Source organism: Hippocampus zosterae, chromosome 2 (genome assembly GCF_025434085.1).
Source record: "Hippocampus zosterae strain Florida chromosome 2, ASM2543408v3, whole genome shotgun sequence".
NCBI lineage: Eukaryota > Metazoa > Chordata > Actinopteri > Syngnathiformes > Syngnathidae > Hippocampus > Hippocampus zosterae.
The window spans coordinates 14,838,101-14,860,420 of record NC_067452.1 but is presented as its reverse complement, the minus strand read 5'-3'; the positions used below and the strand labels follow the sequence as shown (position 1 = coordinate 14,860,420).

At 42.8% G+C, this 22,320-nt stretch overlaps 2 protein-coding genes across 2 annotated transcripts in view; one reads left to right on the top strand and one right to left on the bottom strand.

The window, feature by feature from the left end:
• mxra8b (matrix-remodelling associated 8b) overlaps nucleotides 1-22,320 on the top strand; it is a 197,007-nt gene that overhangs the window by 93,196 nt on the left and 81,491 nt on the right. The window lies entirely within an intron of this gene.
• On the bottom strand, nucleotides 2,347-22,210 carry LOC127595952 (putative helicase mov-10-B.1). Its single transcript, XM_052058035.1, has 22 exons — nucleotides 22,073-22,210; nucleotides 18,790-18,956; nucleotides 15,951-16,044; nucleotides 15,703-15,844; nucleotides 15,110-15,356; nucleotides 13,655-13,765; nucleotides 11,667-11,844; nucleotides 11,001-11,146; nucleotides 10,745-10,921; nucleotides 9,087-9,199; nucleotides 8,817-9,016; nucleotides 6,769-6,866; nucleotides 5,889-5,986; nucleotides 5,715-5,813; nucleotides 5,544-5,643; nucleotides 5,339-5,456; nucleotides 4,525-4,716; nucleotides 4,032-4,103; nucleotides 3,765-3,890; nucleotides 2,873-2,961; nucleotides 2,663-2,775; nucleotides 2,347-2,594 (listed from the first exon to the last, which is right to left on the bottom strand). Exons 2-22 carry the CDS (start codon nucleotides 18,900-18,902, stop codon nucleotides 2,548-2,550), a joined length of 2,673 nt encoding a protein of 890 aa, XP_051913995.1. The 5' UTR covers nucleotides 18,903-18,956; nucleotides 22,073-22,210; the 3' UTR covers nucleotides 2,347-2,547.

The following is a 22,320-nucleotide window of genomic DNA, read 5'->3' as shown; positions in this document are numbered from 1 at the left end:
ATGTGTCTGGCGCCCTTCCCCTCAAACCCTGCTGTCGGGCTACATGCCTTCCTGGTTCCCGCTCTGCTTTTCCTGCCGTTTCCGATTAGTTCCGATGATGATCACGTGATCACTTCGGGCCAATTTGACATGCAGTATGTCAAATAAAGGGTTAACTGATTGCCCCAAAAATAAAGATGTGCCCTTCCTTTGGCAGATTTATTGAAGTAGCAATAGTTCAGGTAATATTAATCAACCAACTGTCAATCATCAAATGCATTCTCCATATTGCTGAATCATGAAAATCCCAGAATCATTGATTAAACCCTGATTAATATCAATTGTGAAGAAAACAGTCATATGATCTTAACACTGATTGTAATAACTTTGAAAGCATAGAAAAAGGTAAGGTAAAAAGGGATTAAATGTGATTAATGAGAAGTCTTTTTAAGTGAGCTTTCAAGGGTGAACAGTTCTTCAAATGGCCGAAACCTGATTAAAGGGATATACTGTTATCGCGCGTATAAAGAGAAGAACCAGTCGAATGTCCTAAATTTCCTATTAAATATCTTATCATTAGTTTCCTTATCGAAACAATAGTTTCAAAAAAATCCAAATGGGTGAGAAATAATCCATCTAACCAAGGATAATAATGTAGCATTTTTTCTGCTTTGGATTCATGCATTTTTCTTGCTTCGGATTTAATTCCTCCGTCGACATGTCCTCTTGAGAACCGCAAGAGAAAAAGCTGTGAGGTCCTTCAGGCTATGCTTTTTATAGTTCCCTACCCCTGCTCGAAGGTGAGGTCCCTTGGGTCTGGTACAATCCCACTACGCCATAGGTGTCAAACTCAGGTCCTGGAAGGCCGCTGCCCTGCATGTTTTCCCAAGTCTCCCTGTTGCAACACACTCGGGTTCATTGGTAAAATGCGCAGTGCATTTTACCAAGCCAAGACGCACTACACCATCTTGAATTGGTAAAAGTCCATTTCCAAACCTTCACTTGGGCGTTGACTGATCTTATGTAAAAAAGTCCCTTTTAGCTCACCAACTCAATTCAAAACAAAGCGTTGTCTACTGTAACACAAAAGGTATTCAAACTGATTATTTTTCCATGTTGTTTCGTTACAACATTAACAAGGAAATGAGAGCAATAATCATGCAATAAAAACAACAGTTAACACGAATTATACAGTATTTCAGAATAATTAAACTGTGGGGTTTATCCTGAGGGGTCTCAAACTTGGGACTTAAACTGGACAGTGATTTCAAACTCGATCGGCAAATTGGTGCCGTTGTTAAATCCAGCTTCTTTTACCTTAGACAGCCTGCCAAAATAAAACCTTTCCTCTCACATGAACACTTTGAGACAGTAATTCATGCCTTTGTCACATCCCGGCTCGATTACTGCAATGCCCTGTACTTTGGAGTCAGCCAGACCTCCATCAAGTGCCTTCAGCTGGTACAGAATGCCGCTGCTCGCCTCTTGACTGGTACTCGTAAGAGGGAGCATATAACTCCTACTTTGGCATCCCTTCACTGGCTCCCCATTCATTTTAGAATTATTTTTAAGATCCTCCTCTTTGTTTTCAAATCTCTGAATAATCTCGCGCCACCTTACCTCTCTGAGCTCATACGCCCCTACACCCCTGCCCGGCGCCTCAGGTCTGTGGACCAGTCTTTGCTAGACGTACCAAGAACTAAACTGAGGCTCAGAGGGGATCGAGCCTTTTCTGTTGCTGGTCCATCTTTCTGGAATGACCTCCCACTGAACATTCGGCAAGCCTCCTCGCTGCCCATCTTTAAAGCCCTCCTCAAAACTCACTTGTATTCTTTGGCGTTTGACTCAGCATGACTTAGATTTGCTCTTGATTTTACTGCTTGGTGCTTTCTACCGCCTTATTACTTATTACTTATTACTGATTCGTCTTACTGTTTATTGTATATGTTAAATCGCTCCATGTACATCACTTTGTATGCAGCGATGGCTGTTTGAAAGTGCTCTATAAATACTGTTGACTTGACTTGACTGAGCATTATGTTTTATTGTCATCATCGTAATCTTTGTAAGGCATCGAAAAGGCATTGGCTTTCATATGTGTATGATTTTAAGGCATTGCTTGAGCTGGCGAGCTCAGAGTATTCAATTTGCGCTGTCGACATTTAGTGTCCAAATCAGGAATTGCCCTCTAAGGCTTTTTACTTTCTCGGGCTTAGCCCATATCTTACTTCATTATTTGTTCCATCACGTCACCTGAAATGGTGCACCACTTGACACATTACAACATCATAATTCTGAGATCATGACAGTGAAGATCAGTATAAAATGTGCCCGTCATAAAAAAAAAAAACACCTTCAAGCGACAGATTGTGATGATTCCTCGCAAACACTTCAAATGGTTTATTTTGTTAGTAATAAAGATTCTTTTGAAAAGTAGCATGTGTAGTCATCTGCACTCATTTGGGGGGTGATATGTAAAAAAAAAAATCTTCAGTCAGTAAGTTTAGTTTTTGGTCCCTAGCGCAGATGTCCAAACATTCTATACGCCTTTTTTCATCTGCTCACAGGTCACTCCTCTGGTTGAGTTGGGTGTGCTTCGTCTGCATCGTCCTCCACTGAAGGGAGAGCAAATTGGTTTTACATCTGTTGAAAACATTTCCAAAGTGAGTGAGTGATGCCTCACCCTGAGAATGCATTTTACGGAAGAGGTGTGAATATCTTTCAGCCACAGCTTCTTCCTCCTCCACAGGCTTGAACCCACAGTCAGCCTTGGAATCTTGACAGTACTTGATGAAGCTGCACACGGCGGCAACAAGCGCAAGAGGAGACAATAGTTTTAGTCTTCAATAATGTGCATGTGTAGAAATTGTCAAAAACTGAGCGGGGCACATACTACTTCCACGTGTCGTCAGTGCCGAGCACCACTGGGTTTCCCACCACAATCAACAAGGCTTGCGCTCGAGTCATTGCCACATTGAACCGCTGACAAAGAACATCGGTTTTAGTTACTTTTGGTGCACTTGTTGGACAGCAGTACAGTTTCATTTCTTCTGTGACCACGGTGGTGATCTCTTAAATAATCTTTCCCCTCTAAAATGAATAGCAACACTAGATGCCATTTCAGCCTTCCCCCCGAAAAATGACACTCTTTGTTTCATTTCATACTGTGCCATTATTCAAACAAAAAAAAATCCTGTAATGATAAATGTAAAAAAATAGTTTGTCATCAAATCTCAATTGCTTAAAGGGTTAATGCCGCAACACCGTTAGCCCGCCTATGGAGACTAGCTTAATGCTAACAAACAATGCAAAAGTGACTTTCCCTGGTTTGAAAATGCACAAAGTGTAATTTCTTTTGTTTCGTTGAACAGTAGACTTCAAGTTTATTGCTAATGCCATGTGAAGCTTCTTGTTTTTTTTCTTCTTCCAAGAAATGTTGATGTCTGCCAAACATGAGTTGAGTTCACTGCATTATAGTGCGTGTCTCACATGTTCGCATGTCAAAGCGAAACACTGGCTCGTTTGTGGCAAAACATGTTTATTTGGTCAAGTTGGGTCACTCATAAAGCACCAGTGCATTTGGTGAAACTTTGCACATTGGATGCGTTGGCACGACAATTCTCATTTGTATGATGAATGGTCACCAGTGGCCTGCAGTCACGCTTGAGCTAATGAAAGGCAGGCTACCCCACTTCCCGCACCAAACTCAAATTGTACAATTGTCCATAATGCCCGGAGATGTGAGTGTATGTCGTGTACAAGTGCGCGCCAAAGGTTAGGTGTACCTTCTTGTTGGCAACAAAGCCCAGGTTGAAGCGTTTGTCAAAGTCTATGTAGTTGCTGCTGCTGCGGACTGTCGACACCAAGATGACTCTCCTCTCCTGACCTTGGAACTCCTCCACTGAACCAACCTGACATAAACAATTCACAACTCACATCCCTTCCAGTGTACTTTTCCAATTGCAAACATAAAAAGAAACAAAAGCAACCCATTTGATGTCGACGGATTCACGGACGCAGCAGGTTTGAAGTGTGCTCTGCTGCCTAATTACCTTCAGGCCACTCATGTCCTTAAATTTGAATTCTTTCGCAACCTTCATAAGGGCCTGACGGATTTTCTGCACCTGCAAAAGAAACACACATTGAAAACTGACTTCCCATTTAATACAGGCAACTTGACTTGTAAAAGGTCCGGCTTTTGAGATCAAGTCAATTACGTGATACACGCAAGAGCACGTTTGTCGCGTCACGTAGACATTCACCCAAGGATACCGCATTGCAATTCACAAACCATTGGTGAAGTGAAAAAAAAATATAGCATGTGTGTTTGAGGGTTTAATTCTCAAATATTTTTGGTTCAGAAATGAGTATGCACTCCAACAGTCAAATTCACGACAAACAAACCACCAACGTGTGTACCAGTAAAAAAGGCAAAAATCACGTAGTGGCATGCTCACTTGGCATGACAAGCAAATAGACGTTAGATTGCAAAAAATAAATGTTCCATTTAGGCAAATACAGTCAGTACACAAGAGTAATTCCTACTTGTTTCCTGTAGGGGGTGATGATGCCGATGTCTTTGGGCGAAATGGTGGGCAGGCCCTTTTTGCCAGAAGTCTCCAGCAGTTTCTTCACGTAGTCCATCAGAATCTGCACCTCGGCTCGATTGAAGAAGGACGGGCTGGTGGCCTCGCGCTCATCGATGCCTGTCACGCCATGGAAGATCAGTGGGAAGTCCTACCGCAAATCAGACGCACTTGTTGTTTTGACAGCACCTCCAATAACAACCTGGCACAACACAGACCATCTCACAAAGGAGACTGCTGACATTTAATGGACAGTTCTTTTGCTTAACTGGAGGTGAATAAGTTCAAGAGAAGGAATTGAAAGTGCTCTACTTGATGTCAAAAGACAAAAAAGGTGCGGGTGGCTGCGTCTGAACGGCTGCAACGGTCGATGCCGACATGACTGTTGCGTTCCGCAAGAGGCAACATCAAACTCGTATTCAATGTTTGGCCATACTGTCGTGAATAAGTCATGCTAGCTATGTAGCCACCTTGGCGTGGCGCCGTGCAGGCCAGCCACTGAGTAGAAGAGACACCGTTGGAAGAACAACATGTAAATGCAAAATGAGGAAAGCCGTAATATTCTGATCTTTTTTTCAGTATGATTCTGAATCCTGTCTTCTATGGGTATTTAATGACTTGGGTTTCCTGTAGTGTTCCCAAAGAATAACACTTTGTCAACAAAGATTTTACGATTTAAGTCACTCATCAAGATCTGAGACATCTGGAACATTTGTACGTGTTCTCGGCAACAGCATACTAAGTAAACGCGGTAAATAAATGGGAAGCGTCACCGTCTTTTCAAGGTGTTCCCATGTGCAGAAGGAGTTGCGCTGCATTTGGTCAGCGCAGGCCTGGAGCTCTCCGCCGTAGAAGAGCTCATTGGGAACCTTCAGAATGGACGGATGAGACCTTGGAAGGATAACAAAATAATTTCAGCTGACTGGAGGACGCGGCGAGGAAAAGCAAAATGGCGCCCGACATTTATCGAAACAACACCTGTAATTGCGCAGCAGTTTGGTGACAAACAGGTCATTGAAGTCGTCTCCTTTCTGGTTCGCTGAGAAAACGTTCATCATTCGCTCCAAGAGGGAAATGCCTACATGCAGCAATGACACAGTCAGCTTGCATGGACTGCTTTGCAGGGACGAGTATGAGGACTCTACTTACCCATTCCATATTTAAGCGCATGACTCGATGCCACAATGGGTCCCAGCTGTTTGTGATCTCCAGCCAGAACCAGCTGGCCAGACTCCGGGTCCAGTAGCCCTGAATGCACAAACTTCCTTGATGCATTTTGGTTGATGTGTAAGCCTCCATGTTCAATAGCAATGTATTTATTACCAGCGATTGGAATTAAACATTCACTCTCCGTAGCATGCCCGGCCTCATCCACAAATATGTGAGTGAAATGGCCCAAGGGGAGGTTTCCTGTGACCAACCTGCAGAAACCAGAAGATACAGAACACTAAATCTGTCCGCCTTCACCCGCACAAACGAATGCCATCGAGACGAGAGCCGCATTAAACATTTGGCCTTTTTCTCAATTCCGTCAGTTTAACTCCTCTTGTCTGGCGAGCGCAGTAATTGGCGTGTCAAGTAGCTATGTTGTGGTGACTTGCATTACTCATTCAGCTAAATAAAAAGCAAAGACGCAAAAAGCTTTGTATCAGACCAAAGATGCCTCAAGTCATGTCGATTTGGATTAATTCTTCTCAAAAAAATACGTTTTCTGTTTCTTGTCATTTCAATAAGTAGTATTTCAAACATAGCTGTAACGGAGCATGGGATGCCGCCCTGTCAACCACAATGTTAAAAAAATTAATCATGTCATTTCTTGTTTTCTCCAATTATAAGGCGTTTAATTGCTGTGATTCTTTAACGTAGTTCTTTCATGAAAATAAAAGATAAAGACAGACATCTTTTCTTTTATCTTTTAAAAGATAAAAGAAAAGATAAGTGTTCTGAAGTGTTAAAAAAAAAAACTGTCTCTTTCCAGACCGCCAACTATGATCGCCATGAATGCATCAGATCACTGTGCGCTGATTTTGCATATTTTGTATTATCATATTACAAAGAGGCTTAGCGATCTTTGCCGGCGGTGCCATTACGCTGAATACAATGTACCCAGACCCAAGTGTCCAGGGCAGGGTTATGTCAACAGAAGGCACATACGACATATTGGCATAACGCACATCAACAAATGGGTGGGGATTGACGCTACCTTCCAGCAGTGAACAGAGTGGTGACAATGATTCGATATTCCATCAGTTTCTCTCTGGAAGGAAAAACGTAATCGTCTCCAACCAGGTTCGAGCATGCCTGTGAAGTCACATGCACACAGCCTCAATGAGACTAGCAGATTTGACCAGTTCACCGAGGTCAGACATGCAAAGCACATCACAGCACATGCGTGAGACTACATTCTTAAAGTCCACTCGAGGCCATTAAAAATAGAATAAGAATCATATTTTTTGTCATGTACATTTTTTTAAAATCCACAGCAAACACGCAAACCGGCACACAATGTCCTGGGCTGCTCCCTAGACACTCTGGAGGAGGTGGGCAATAGGAGGATGCTAGCTAAGCTAACAGCTATGATGGACAGACCCTCCCACGCCCTCCAGCCCATCCTGAGAGCACTGGGCAGCTCCTTCAGCCAGAGACCGATAAACCTGAGCTGCAAGGAGAGGTACCGCCGCTCGTTCTACCGCCGCTCATTCTGCCGACTGCTGTCAGGCTATTGAATAGACAGACCTCAAAAAACCTAGACTCAACCCCACTCACCCATTTTTAATATGATTATATTCATATTTTATGTACAGGTATATTGATATACTTTTTGTTGTCTACTTTGGCCTTTTCATAATTTTGCTGATGTAAATTGGGAATTTCTCTATTGTGAGACAAAAAAAGGTTTTCTTTTCTTATCTTAATGCAGTATGGGGCAGGCTTTCCACCATCCCCGTCTCCCATTGTGACACAAGAAGTTAAATTACAGAGCCAACAGCAATCATTGAAAATCTGCAATTTAGAAAGACTTTTTTTTTTTTAATATATCGGCATTGCCTCTTCCGCACGTCATTTTGAAAGTTATGAGGATGGACTTCTGGTGATCTATTCTGAGCAAGGTTACTCTTCAGCAGCAGAAGTGATCGCACGGTCCGTTTTAAACGAAGGACGAGCCGCAGTTAAAGGCGGGCTCTCCAGTCATTTCTTTTGTGCGGAAACAAATGGCTTTGGCTTGCCAGCGTCGGCCCGACCGAACATCCGTCCTGCATCTATCCCGGTCTAAAAAAAGAACCGTGAACCATTCCTGCAAGATGGGGAGAACTGGCATAATAGAACATTACATAAAGTCATGGCTGAAGTCTTTTTTTTTTTTTTTGCCTTAATCATCCCTTAATTGCAGTGTTGTTTTTGACAGCTATTTTAAATGTTATCTTAGTCTCTTGGACATAAATGCTGGTGAGTTTTAGTCAGATTTTAGTCATTCCTATTCATAATAGTTTTAGTCAATTAAAACTGTAAAAGGGTTTAGTGAAAAAATACTCAAAAAGCTTTTAGTTAAAAAGACATACAAGGTTTCCACCAACCCAACAAAGACTTTCTGATCTACTGAGGATTATGCACCACACACAGAAAAAGTAGAAATCCTCATCTAATTATTTCTTTAGCAATTGTTGTGGCTTTATTTCTGCGAACCAACCTGCTGAAGAGCAATGGACATACAGATGCTCTAAATATGAGCAATGGATGAGGAACACTGCAAAGTATGAAACACACGTGACACTTTAAAGCAAAATAAAGAGACGAAATAAAAGCAACAATGTTTTAACAAACGACATACTCGAGGCGACTCCTATTCCTAGTGTGGTTATGGTGTAAAATTTATTTCATCCTCAAAGCGGACAGTGTGAATGATTCTACCCTCCGATTCCATCACTGCAGCTCAGAGACACCGAGTGTGTTGTCAGAGAAATTATTCACATCCAATCATCCCATCATCCAACTCTATAGCCTACTTACGTTAACATTCCGACATGTGCCTTAAATCTAATTATCATATTTGATTATACACAAAACAAGCTCATGAATTGATGTTAGCTCAATCAAAATAACTTAAGCCTTAAGTAAGGCCATTTGCGCCAGGAGTTACGTGGAATACGATGAAATTGATCCCCGGCCGGCTGTTGAATAAAATTGAATGCTAGCAATTGTTCACAGTTACGCACCAGGACCCGGACAGGGAATGTGCCCTCCACTACTAACCTTGAGGTCTTCAGGGACACACTGCGGGTCACGGCTGCTGGCGTACATGCGGTACACCTTGCTCTTATTGCCATGGCCCTGGAGAATCCTCATGCAGAGGAGATCCGCAGCACTATTGGAGGGACCGCAGGCAAGAATGTGGCACTCTTTCTGGAGCTTGTCAACCTGTTTGATGGCCTCCACCAACGTGACGGTTTTGCCTGAAATGACAAAGAACCGTCCGTCCAAGTGTGGACCCTGCTTTGATTTGAGTGGCAGCATGTGGTTTACCTGTGCCGGGTGGGCCAAAAACCAAGTATGGAGCAGGTTTGGAGGTGCCGGCTACAATGTGGCGCACGGCTTTGCTCTGCTCGGGGTTCTTTTCCAGTCGTCTGTCATAAAAACTAGTGTGCGCACACACGCACACAGGACAAGATATCAATGATGACCTACAAATGTTCAACTAAACTTTGCCTCAATTTAGGGGTTTTCTTGGCTCAAAGGTGGTAATATCAGGACCAGGCTGTGCATGTATTCTGTAAATTCAATAGATGAACTTAATTTTTCGATGGGAAACGTGCTTTAAGAGTTCCGATAAGATGACAATTATGTTAAACCATTCATTTATTTAAACTTGTATATACAGTATATATATACAGTATATATATATATATATATATATATATATATATATATATGGTGTGTGTGTGTGTGTGTGTGCAGTCCGTTATTCAACAGGCCAACAACATTCTAGATAATCCTTCTCACGTGCTGCACTCCCAATTCGAGCTTCTACACTCAGGAAGGAGATACAGGACCCTTCTATGCAAATTAAACCGGTACAAAAACTCATTCATACCGCAGGCTATCCGCCCAATTAACAAACAGAGGAAGGCAGACAGACAAGCAGGAGGACATGAGGGAAGTGTGTGGTGTGTATATGACTGTGATATACCGTCCATTGTGTGTTGAGTACATATGGTCCGGTACCGTTTGTATTGTCCAATGTATGTGGTGTAGCATATGTGTTGGTGTTGTTCAATGCATGTAGCAGCAAGGAGGGCATGTCCTCCGAGACAAGTTTGTCCTATGGGAGACCAAATAAAAAGTCAAATCAACTTTTGAATCATAAAGGCCTCTTTTCAGAGTCCACAAGCTCTTGAGTAAAGATTCATAAATTGCACTGTCACAAGTACTGCAAGGTGAAAAAGTGCAGTGTGGGAAAAAAGTCAATAGCGCTAAGCGCACAAGTGAGCACTGCAGTGTATGACTTGAAGCGAGCCAGCAACTAACAGTCCCAACATCACCTGGTCCTAACTCAGAAGTGAGGCGTGTGGCCTTTTCCTTCTGTCAGGGTATGCAGAAGCACATGACACCTCTCGTTTTAGAAGATAGCGGTGGTTCGGAGGCCTAAACCGTGCACGGTGAATATTACTGTAAGACACGATAACATAATGTGCGTTTTAAAGACACCACCACACCCAAATATATTTAAAAAATAGAATACATTTTAATTCAATAATATGAGCACTGCACCATCTAATTAGTTGGAAAAGAAAATGGCAGCAACATACGTTTTGGAAATGCAGATTTTAAACGGTAAATGTGTTGTACTTCAAAATGACATGCACTTAACAGATGTACTACCAAACAGCAATGAGGATGAAGCGCAGGGTGACTCGCATATGGGTGACAACCACTGCTGCAGCAAATGCAAGCTGTCACTTTTCTGAGTTGTCTTTTCTCCCCATCTTGATCTCAGAGGGTCTTTTCCCTTTCTACTGAGCTCTTCTGAGGACTGAATGTGATGGGTAGCGACAGAGAGGAGCATACCTCTCTGAGGTTTCTCTCTTCCAAGTCACAACTATTCCTGAAAGCTTTGCCTCGGTCAGATTTTGCTTCACTGCGTGCGGACAAAGTGGAAATCGTCAAAGCCTTGCGCGCCTCACCTGAGTTTGGGGACTTGAGCTACTTGCTTTGAGGAGAGGCTGGCTGGCGGGAACAACAGCTTTTCCAGTTGAAACTTGGTTGCAAAGTCCACCGCTCGGTGCTGCAGACGCAGAATCAGCCGGTTGAAGGTGAACTCCACGTTGAACTTCATGCCGTCAAGAAAAAGGTCCAACAACCTACGGGCACATCGAAAAATGATATTCTTGATACTGAGCTGGCTTGCAGTCAGAGACTTTAGTAAAACAAGTCTTTTACTTTGAACTGAAGCCCAATTTGACAGAGTCACGCTCTACTTTGTGGACATAACCACAGTATTTTGGCCGATCCGGTTCTCCTTGAAGGTAAACCAGCAGCCGATCACCGCGTAGCACAGACGGCCGGTTCTCAGACAGTCCCGGTACCTACAAAGTCAAACGGCACACAGTGAATTCAGAGCTTTGTTTCTCAATCCATTCTAGGTGTGGGAACATAATTGTTGCAAGCAGGTGCAAAGACTGAACAAAATTTCTCCACTATTTTATACTAGATAGTGGGAATACTGTTATTACCAAAGTGTGCTGAGGTGAAAAAGTATTTTTTAATGAACCAAATTCCAACTTGAAAGCCAGCTCGTGTGTCGGCGCTTTCGGCTGCTTGAGCACAAGCAATGACAGCAGAATGCTTGAATGCTAACAGTCAAAGAACTCACAAGTTTGACTGAAAAAATGCCAAAAGTTGATTGACAACAGAGTGAGACAACCATTTAGCGGTTTTCACAATGAGATAATTTAGAATAACCTGGAAGGATATCGTTAGTGTTAAGCTTGAAATATGAACTCTGAACGGTGTGTCTTATTTAGTCAGTCACCATTCTGTTTGTAAGGCAGTAAAACAAATAATCTGTGAAAGTAGCCCAAGACCAAAGTGAGGAAGGAAGTGAACCTGGAGAATGAGTAGCTTCTTGTTGCTCGGATCCCTTTGCATGCGGACACATTGTGTGTCACTGTTTGGTATGAAGTATCGTGTGATGTCCACTTGCATCTGAAATTCCTCCAAATACAACAACTCGTGAAGCTTCCGAGAGTAGTTCCGAAAGCTCAAACAACTGTCCAGCACTGCACTTCAAAACATGAAAAAGGACAATGTTAGCATGGAACCTCAGCTTGGATGCAATCAAGTGTACACAACCCTGTTCCACATGCCAGTTTTTGTGAGGAAAAAAAGCTGTATCCGTTCAAAATGATCGATATCACTCAAATAAATGGTAAAAAAATGTTTTAATGCATTTTCAAGACTGATAAAATGAAGTGAGCTAAAGTGGTTGTGCCCATGTCCTCTTGGCTGTGTTGAGAAATATCCAATCAGCACAAAACTGCTACCATTTAAATGGCGGGGGCTTTCTGCTTTGAAGATGCTTTTTTTTCTTCTGCAATAGTTGTGGTCTTAGCCAAATTGCGGTCTGGGTTAGCCTTCCGACTTCTGCACACCCAAGAAAAACGGTGTGGCTGTCATTTTTGTTGTTTGTTTCCATTTGATTTTTATCATGTTCAATGCAATCCATGTACTGTATAGACAGCTTTTAATGAAAGAGGAGGATTTGTTGATAGTTTCAGGTCTGACTGATCAATGAACATTCCTTTGTGCAGGGGAGGAAGATTGTCTCGGGTCGTAAAAGACAGTGGGGGTCCACGAGTCTGTTTTTGGCCAGCTTGAGTTTGTTTGCAGCAGCGGACGTAAAGGCTGACGAGCCGTTTGCGTGCCCATGCACGAAGGCTGTGACTTGATGCTAGGTCGGACAACATGCAAAGAAACGCAAAAGAAGACAGTATCCAGTCTTCTGCTGGACCCCCTTCATGCTGTGAAATACGCAGTTGATTTTTTTTGTTCTTCTAATTAGTTAATACCTGCATTTTTAGACCAACAACGCTACAAAACAGCTCAACTTTCTTAGGTATTCATCTTTTTTTTTTTTTTTTTTGTATAGCTCCAGCAGCCCATTTCTAAGTACTGAGGGAGAAATCCCCCTGGTTCATTTTAATGTACTGCACCATGTTGGGAACAGATATGATGTGAAGTCATTGACTGGGCCATCCCTTGCACCCACAAGTTGCCATTGAGTGATGCCAGATAGGGTCCCTTTCCATCTATAGTCAAGCTAAGAAAAGCTGTCGTAGGTTTAAAACTAATAATTAAAAAACAACAACAAAAAACAGGCAAGCCACAAGCAAGCGCGTCAACGCCGCCGGCTTCTTCCTCATCCGACGGCGATGTCCCGCGATTCACCCGGCTGGCGATCCACAGGTGTAGCATCCAAACTGCGATATTTATTTAGTTCAACGGAAAGTATGCAACCTGACGCGCATCGCAGACATGCGGGCGGCCCATTATTTATTATGCGCTGCAGCACTTGCGCGACATCTGACGGAGAGCAAAAGGGGTGCCGTCAGTGACGGATTGACGGACCTGTCCGCAATATTGAGTCTGGAAAAAGGCGAGGCTGACTCACGTTCATCAGAATCTGACCAACAAAATGCCACGTTGAATTGGAGACACGGCCGGACCAAGACGGCTGTCAGCGCAGCTTCGTCACAGCTCCGCCTCTTGCAGCCAAGTACGGCTGCAGGCGTTAGCTGTCATGGAATCTTGGCAAATAGGTTACACCAATTTTTATAAGATTGCTTTAATCCAGCTAGTGGAACCAAAAACGTGCTTGGATGTAGGTTTTCTTCATAGAACATTTTTTTCCTTGTGACCAACACAGCTACAATTTAATTGAGTTTTCCGGGTCATGGGTGACCATAGTGGGAAAAAATTGAAGTTTTTTTCTTTGCTTGGTCTCTTTGATATCACATGAAGGTGGCATCCGAAACAGGGAAGTGTACATTTGTTACTGTATATCCGGTGTATGTCACGACTGAGCTTTCAAAAACCTTTTAGCGATGGAAGGATTCATGTTGAGTGATCTGATGTGCTTGGGCAAATATTTTGGTAACGGATAAAGAAGAAGCGGTGTTTCACTTTTCAGCTGCAGCCGTGACAACCTGAGAAATATAAAGTGCATCACAATGAGACCAGATCAGAAGCATGCATAGAGTCGTATAGCAAAAGGTCTGATTTATTTGTTTTTAAATTTCCATCGCAAGTTAACCTTGTAAACTGGGGGAAATGTTCATTTGGCCAAATTTTGGAATTAAGAAAAATATAAGATAATCAAAGTATATTTCAAGGCATTCATTCCACTACCACATACGTAACTCAAAAATCTCATATCTCAAATGATTTTTCCACATATAAACCATTGTTATAATCCAGCTCCCCTGCTTATTTTTTTTAAATAACAGCGTGCTCTATAATACTGTGATTTCCAAAGCCAAAAACAAAGCATTAAAGCCGTTCAAGTACATTTATCTTGATGCAGTTTTTCTGGTGTGAGTAATTGAACAAAACCTGGGGCAGGAGAGTACAGACACACAGTACATGGAGACAGTGATAACCAAGCTCAAGAAGCTGCAGTAACCCCCCATTTTTCCCCAGAGGGCAACAAAAATATGCAGTGTAGGTATTGTGTGTTTTATGTTATGTGTTGTGTTTATTATTTTACTTTATGTTAACTGTTTTGTTAAGCGCTTTGTTACAGCTGCCGCTGTTGTGAAAGCGCTATATAAATCAGCATGTATTGTATTGTATTGTATTGCTGCATTGTCTGTCTCCATGTCATGCACCACCATTTGTGTTGTTTTGCTTAAGGTAAAACCGTGGTTGTTTTATATCCTCAGCAATTTTGTGTTTCAATTGACAGTACACTTCAACTTGGCTTGGCATCAAAACAGCTTGAGGCCTCTCTTTTGAAGTACAATTTCCTACTTGGCAAGCTGTTTCTAGTTGCTCACGGCCACCATACAGCAAAATTACACCAGCCGAACGACAGCTCATAACTCAAATACTCCCAAGTAAGGAAACTCATCCCTGAGGGTACCACTGGATCCAGGATTATGCTCATCAACTAGCAAATGTATAGCATTTTTTTTTTTTTGTGATAAGCAGATTGGTGTCAATGCATACTCATCTAAATTTGAAAAATTACATTTGCGGCTGATTGATAAGGGAGTCCTTGCATTGCTTGGTTACCATGTAAAGGTGTGGTCCGAATATCTTACAAACGATCACCACATGAGATGGAGGACTGTGCGGTACATGCACAGGGCATAGCCACCCTGCAGTTAGTTGAGTCGCACATTTTCAACATGGAATTGTAGGATGCAAAATGTTGTGTTCAATGGGCTGCTTTCACCATAATTTCAATTTCCTGTTAGAGACTGTGTGCCAATTGAAGCTGCCGATTTAAGTCAATTGCTGAAAACGGCCTGACCGAGTTTTGGACTTACCCATCAGGGGGCACTCCATCCACAACTTTGCAGTTCTGCTCACCTCTTGGAGTAAGGCGACAGAAGCGTTTATAAGGAGCAGTAGGTTTCAGCTCCTTTGCCAGTGCGTTCAAAAAATAAACGTGAATATCACGCATTATGTAGAAGAAAGCAGTGTGCAATTTGTGCTGGAATTCAAAGACCAACGCCACTTGACAGTTACCAGCGTACTCAAAGTGGTACTGAACCTGGACTGCATAGCTCTCGCCTGAAAGGTGACAACACACAGTCAGACTGGGTTAGGAGGAAAGTAAGGATCAAAGTGGAAAAATGCAGTCAACATTAGGGACACCTGCATTGTCCAGTGACACTTACAGAAGACAGATTCAACCGCCCAACAATTGAAACATCGAATGAGTGCACTTCCATGCCACACTGACTTCATATTATAATCATGCGCATAGTATATTGTGAATATACATACAGAATTGTCTTTGCCATCACAAGGTAATATTCACTTGGCAGATTTGGACTGACAGAATTCCTCATTGGACCAGGTGTCCCTTATGTTAATGCTGGTAAATGTTTTGAAAATGAGAAAAAACAAATCATACCTGGTTTGAGTAATAGTGGGTTTTTTCGGGTCACCTTGTGCTCATCCTTCAGAGTGAAGCAGCTAAGCTTGCCCAATGCAGTATAGTAGGTAAAATGCACAATTTGAGTTCCAGTGTTTTCCACATTTAGATTCACAACATACTGTTCGGAAAAGAGGAAGTAGAGCAAAAACATTTTTAAAAACGTCATTTCTTTTGCAACAGACAGTGGCACAATTTAATTGTAAAACGAAAACAAGTAAAAATACCTGATCAGTTTCCAGCTCCAAGCAAATTGAGCCATCTGTGAACTCATGGTCTGACCTGATGACAATGCCATTTTTATCGGAAATGAGATATGGCCTTCAAGAATAGAAAAAAGGGGACAAGACAAGACTGGTCATGCTCTACTGCATCAACGTGTGATGATTTACATTGTCCTCCATTACAGAACTTCAATTTAGAACTTCTTAAGTCAACATATCCTCCCAGAAATGAGCTCCTGAATTGATATCGGTCAAAAAGCGTGACATCGACTGGGGCACAAGCACACACCAAGGCCAAACAAAATGAAACTTTAAAACGTAAGTATTGTTACATGCTTGTTTGACCTTGAAATGCTTGTGTTCAGAACTTCAGCCAGAGACTGTTACACCCGCGCTGCAAGAAGGAGAGATACCGACGCTCGTGCCTACCGACTGCTGTCAGGCTGCTGAATAAAAATAACAACAACAATATTATATTATTATTAATTAAATGATGTGAAAGACAATTGTAAATAGCACTGCGATTTATCCATTTTGTGTTTATATTGCACTTAATTGAACGGTGTTTGTTTGTTTTTTCTTCTTTCTACCCACATTCTTGCTGCTGGAGGTTGTAAATTTCCCCAGTGTGGGACAAATAAAGGATATCTTATCTTATCTTGAACACAATGGAACCACAGAGAATCAGGGGTCAATTTGAGGTCAAGGGACCCGCGCGCATGGTACCTGACCACATCTCAGAGAGAAAGATTTAACCCTCATCAGTAGACACACTGGCGCCTGTTAACTGACAACTTGGAAAGGAAGATTTAACTTTGGACGGAAGGGAGTAAGTACCCTGTAGGTACGCTCCATCATGAGAAAGGGTCACGAGCCAGGTCACAGACGTATCAGTTCATGGAAACACCGCTCGTTAAAATGTCTACGTTTCTGTTAGTTTATGGATGTTGGCGCTGGTACCAAGGGAATGCTTTGTCTTTTGGGGTCCACTGAGGGACGACCCAATGGTATGTAAATGAAGATGGGAGTGTTTTTTGGACTTTTCTGATTACTTGTCATTTGCATACACAATCAATAAAAAGGCTGGCAGAGGCTGCAGTGGTCGGGTGACAGTGGGAAGCACACACTGAGTGGCTTCACGGAGAACTGCACCTCCTGCCTGCAGTGAAAGTCGTTTGTTAAACTGTCTGAGCGAAAATCTCTGACAAGACAGCCAACGGTCCAAGCAAGCATCCTGTGTAGCCACCTTTTGCCAATCATACTACACAATGGCTCACAGCAAGTATACCTGCAAAGTGTTCAATTCAACAAGCACAGATGACACAGTATTTTATGTGTAATCTGAATAGACTCGTTTTGTCAATAATGGCTTTTTTTACTAACTTGATGTCTTGATTGCATTCCTTATGAAAACATTACCGCAAAACATTACTGTTAACTGGTTTTGCCAATACTTCATTGCAAATGCAATATTGTCATTTTTATGTTAAGCAAAATTGTCTGTATCTGTTGAAAGTAACTAATAATCACTAAATTACTGTGGCAATCCTAGTTAGTATCCTGTGACAAGTGTTAAGAATTCAGGCTCGCACCGAAATACTTGAAGCAGTGCATCAGGTTTGTCCCATGTTTTTGTGATGTCCATATCAAATAAAATATATTCTATGAATAGAGGCAACATGCTCACTAAGGCAGCATGGACAACTGTAGTGTCTGTTTTATATTAATGTTGTGTTAAACCACTTCAATAACCCGCAGCTGATAGCCGTATGCCCGTTTTCTCTCTGTCAAATAGAGGAATTAATGTCAAGCAAATACAGAACCCAGAAGCTAATGGTATATTAACGAAGTGTAGAAGTAAGTGGAAAATAAGTGTGATTGTCACGAGCAAAACAGGATGGTCGCCCCTAAAAAGTCATTGGTAAGAAAGACAAGTTGTCCGTCATCTGACCCACATTGAGGAAGCCTACAGACATCGCCTGCGGAAGATAAGCAGAACACGGCAAAAACAAGAAACCGGTCATTGCCTGCTCAGGGGCCATCAACACAAGGCAGCCATACATGCAGTCATGGAAAAAACCTTAAGCAATCATAAAAAAGCCTCTATTTTAAAACCAGTCATTGTCTACTTAGGAAGGATCAACACAAGGCAACCATACATACAGACATGGTCAAAACCTCAAGCAATCATAAAAAGGCCCAGTCGGGGCCCCTATTATATTTTAATAAATAGTTTGTAGATTATAATGGTATCACACTTGTTCTAAGTTATGGAGTACTTAGAGATACCATTAAAATCTAGATAACGAGGAAAGCCACAGCCAATCAGAATACACAACGCAGTATGATACCATTAAGGTAACAAACGATCTAAGAAACCAACCAATGGAAAGAGAGGGGTTGCCCCTCATATCGCTATAAAATCTGTGTATGTTCCGGGGAGTTTTTTCAGAGTTCTTCCGATGTGCACATCTGTACCTCTCCAGGTTTTGATTGAATAAACTCGTTTGTGACCAGCCTGCACCTCGGCCTCTGGACTTCATTTTATTTTTGGACTTCGAACGATCTCGAACGATCTCCGCTTCAAGCTCTTTGAAACTTCTCGTGTGTCCTCTGAGCTGCGGTTTGCTTAAGAAACCTTTGATTCTCGCCTCTTTGGTTTTCGACCCACCGGATCCTTCAGCTGACGCCCGGGAACGCCTCTGCGCGCCCCTGGTCCCCGGGAGAAGGCGTGGGGGTCTGGCTCCGGGCCGACACATCACAACCTTCAGTTCTTACGCAGTATGCATGGATTTCGGGGCTAACTTGACTGTATCGTACATTTCTTGTTGGATCCTTTTACCTGTCGCGCTTGAGCATTTCCGTGAAGTGTCTGGCGTCATTTTTCATTTCTTCCATAGCAGAGAGCAGCGGATAACTTGGAGATGGCTTAGCCTCCACATCACTGATGACCATCTCTGCTTTGGCTCTCTTGGAGATGTGCCACTGGTCCACCGAAAGCTCCGTGACCTGCACACAGCATCACTCGCTCACTTAACTGTTGCATCTTTGGAACTGGCAGAGGTGCAACATCACATGATTGCTCCTCAACACACCTTTTGAAATTCCTCGTCAAGCTCAAGGGGAAGACATTTTGCACTAGTCTAAATTTACGACTTTGTGTCCAAAAAATAGATAAAATAATATAACCTGTACATAGGACGGGAGAAGTGAACCAATCTTTTTATCGGCAATGGACACAACAGCTTCTTTTTTGCTTTGAAACTTAGCTTGTAGTCAATGTGTGCACGTTTTGAGCATGATGTATTTGATCCACTGGCGAAAGGACAATTTGATGCTCTCCTCTTTCATCTAGAACTGCTTCGAACTACAAAACGTATGGGTTGATCGCACGACTGTCCGTGTTTTTATGTTGTTTATTATTTATTTTAACTGTTTTGTAAAGTCAAGTGATTTGTTACAGCTGCAGCTGTTTTGATAGCGCTATATAAATCAGGACGTATTGTGTGTGTAATGGGAAATTTGAAAACATGAAAACGATGGGCGTTTAGTCTCAGTAAAGACGGCATAGCTGTGCATCTCCATACAAACCGCGAACTTGACGCGAATTGTATCTTTTCCCACGTTGATTTTATTCGACACTTTCAGGGCGTAGAGCACCGAACTGAAATTTGGCAGAGTGATCCCTTGATTTCTGAAAAGTACAGTACACAGACCAAAAAAAAAACACTTAAACTGGCATTTAACCGTCAAAGACTTGAAGTGATCGGCACAACGACCGTTAAACTCGCCTGGCTTTGAACTCGGTGTTGTAAATTTCTTTCAGTTCAGATCGAGCTCGAATTGCTGATCTATCGGTTTCCTTCAGAAATGCAAAGAATCTGAGGCCAACTTTAAAGCTTGACTGCTTCTTTGCTGGCATGTTCTTCATTTCAGAGCCGACAAGTTCCTCTCTCTCGGGCGGCCTGATGGTCCAGTGGTTAGCGCGTCGACCTCACAGTGCAGCGGTACCAGCTTCAACTGCAGCTCCGGCCTCCCTGCGTAGAGTTTGCATGTTCTCTTCGGACTTGCATGGGTTTTCTCCGACATTCCAAAAACATACATTGAACACTCTAAATTCTCCCTAGGTGACTCCCTAGGAGTGTGGGGTTGGCCGACAACCGGTTCAGGGTGTCCCTTGCCTACTGCCCAAAGACAGCTGGGATAGGCTCCAGCAGCCCCCGCGAACCTTGTGAGGATTAGCAGATCGGAAAATGTATGGATGGAACTGGAAGTTCCTCTCTCTCGCTCACTATCGCTCTCAATGCGGAAGTATCAACAAACCAAGAAAAAGGAGACTCCCCCACCAAGTTGCCGCTATTTAGCCTTGTGCAGCCCGGAAGGAAGGACGGTGCTTGCACCGTCAAACCGTGAGAGCTAGCCGCTGTCACTCCCGCTGCAGAGTCGAGGCAGTAAAACACGCGCACCCACAAAAAATAACCCCGCCCCAATTCAGAAGAAAAGAAACTCTTTCTTACTGTTGTTTTTGCGCCCAAAAGAAAACTAATCCATAGCGGTTGGCAAATAATACCGTTTAAAGTATTTGCCCGTTTAAATACGGCACTAATCATCAGCTCTTTCTGGAATGAATTAATGCCATCCATTTGGAAAGTGATAAAATGGACGAAAATGTCGTCATAAACGACAGTGAAAGGTGAGCTCCTCGCGAGACGGCTGCTGCTCCTTTTCTCCTCCGTCTAACAAAGATGCACAGGCAGTGGAGCGTACTTTTCAGAATGATTATACTTGACTGCACATTGAAATATTCAACTACAGTAAACGCAGCTAAAAGCACAATGCCCAAGAGGCTCTCATGTTGTTTTGCTCGGTTGGTTATATCCACGAATTGACAGCGAAAGAAAAAGACCCTTTAGCAACATTACTCAACAGCAAATTTTAGTCAGAGATGGCTTTGTGTCCCGAACCCTTCTTCAAATGTGTAACGCCTGTTCCGCTATGAACGGCGTCTAAGTTCGCCTACTTACACTCTATAACCCTGAAAAGCCAAGGATCATAAATTTACGGTCTAGAAAAAAAACCACGACGTCCTCAACAAATACCTCTTTCGTTTTTTTACACTTACAACGATGTCCTCAGTGACAGGTGGTCACGATCAGCCGAGTCCCGTGCTTTCCTCAACCGTCCGATCGATTAGTCAGGAACTTTACAAAACTTGTCAGACGGTCCAGGCGTCACAGTCTAGCTACTGAGCAAATGGAACAAGTTCGAAGAAAGTAGTCTCAGTGAGAGAGCACAGAACGTCCTCACTCTTTAGCGGCCGATGGTGAAAAAGCATTGCCTTTCAGCGAAACACGCCCACTAGCCCTGTAGTTCCCGCCCCCTTTACCAGTCACAGCCAGTTACCCATAGACATGTGCTATTGCTCTTGACGTAGCTGAAACGGCTGCGCACATAGAAGTAACCTAGGGGTTACTTCTAAGTTGGACCAGTATAAACTTGGGAAGACAGTCTGTGCATGTAGTTGTAATGTAGAGCTAAAAGAAATCCTCCTGTTGCTGAACCGAATCGTTAATACATAAATATTGCTAAATATATTACTGGTTTACACACACACACCCACACACAACCCACACACACCCGCACACACACACACACACGCACACACAAACACCCACACACACACACACGCACACACACGCACATAGATTTCGACTTGGGGCTGAACTATTCCGTTTGTGGTCCTTTGTTTTTGTTGATTGTAGATAACCACAAAACAAAAACCCATCTCATACAAAGAGGAGACACTGGCTATAGCGTTGATTGCCTCCTACAGTGGAGTGAAACAGACGAGATAAGAGCCACAGAAGTTTCACATTCCCGTGAAGACAAAACACTCAGATGGAATGCGGTTTACTGTACATTGTGCGGAAACACAGTACCTTGTAGATATCATTGCTCTAATAAGGTGTGATTCTGCAAAAAAATGTGCCCTGCTCTCATTACAGATATACATTTTTTTTTTCAGGCAAATCTGCCTTTTCCCATGAGTCATCACTGTGTTGTTGTTGTTACTGTAGTTACTGGCTCACTGTGATGTGTAGCAATGCCAGTCGAATGAAGCGCACCTCAGGAGTCGATCGTCGCTGCTCTCTGCTGTGCGCTGTTGGGGGAAAGCGGCCTCCTTTCCCCCCGCGTGTTCTTCGAATTTCGGACGAGGAGAATGTTGGTTCTTCAAATAAAGCTGGAATCAACGAACAGTTTCTTCAAAGGTTTTAACAGAATATTCTGGGCATCAATGAATTACAGACGATGGCTGCCTGTCACGAGTGTGAAGCAGGAAGAGATTCACATCCTTTTTATATTATCAGAAAGG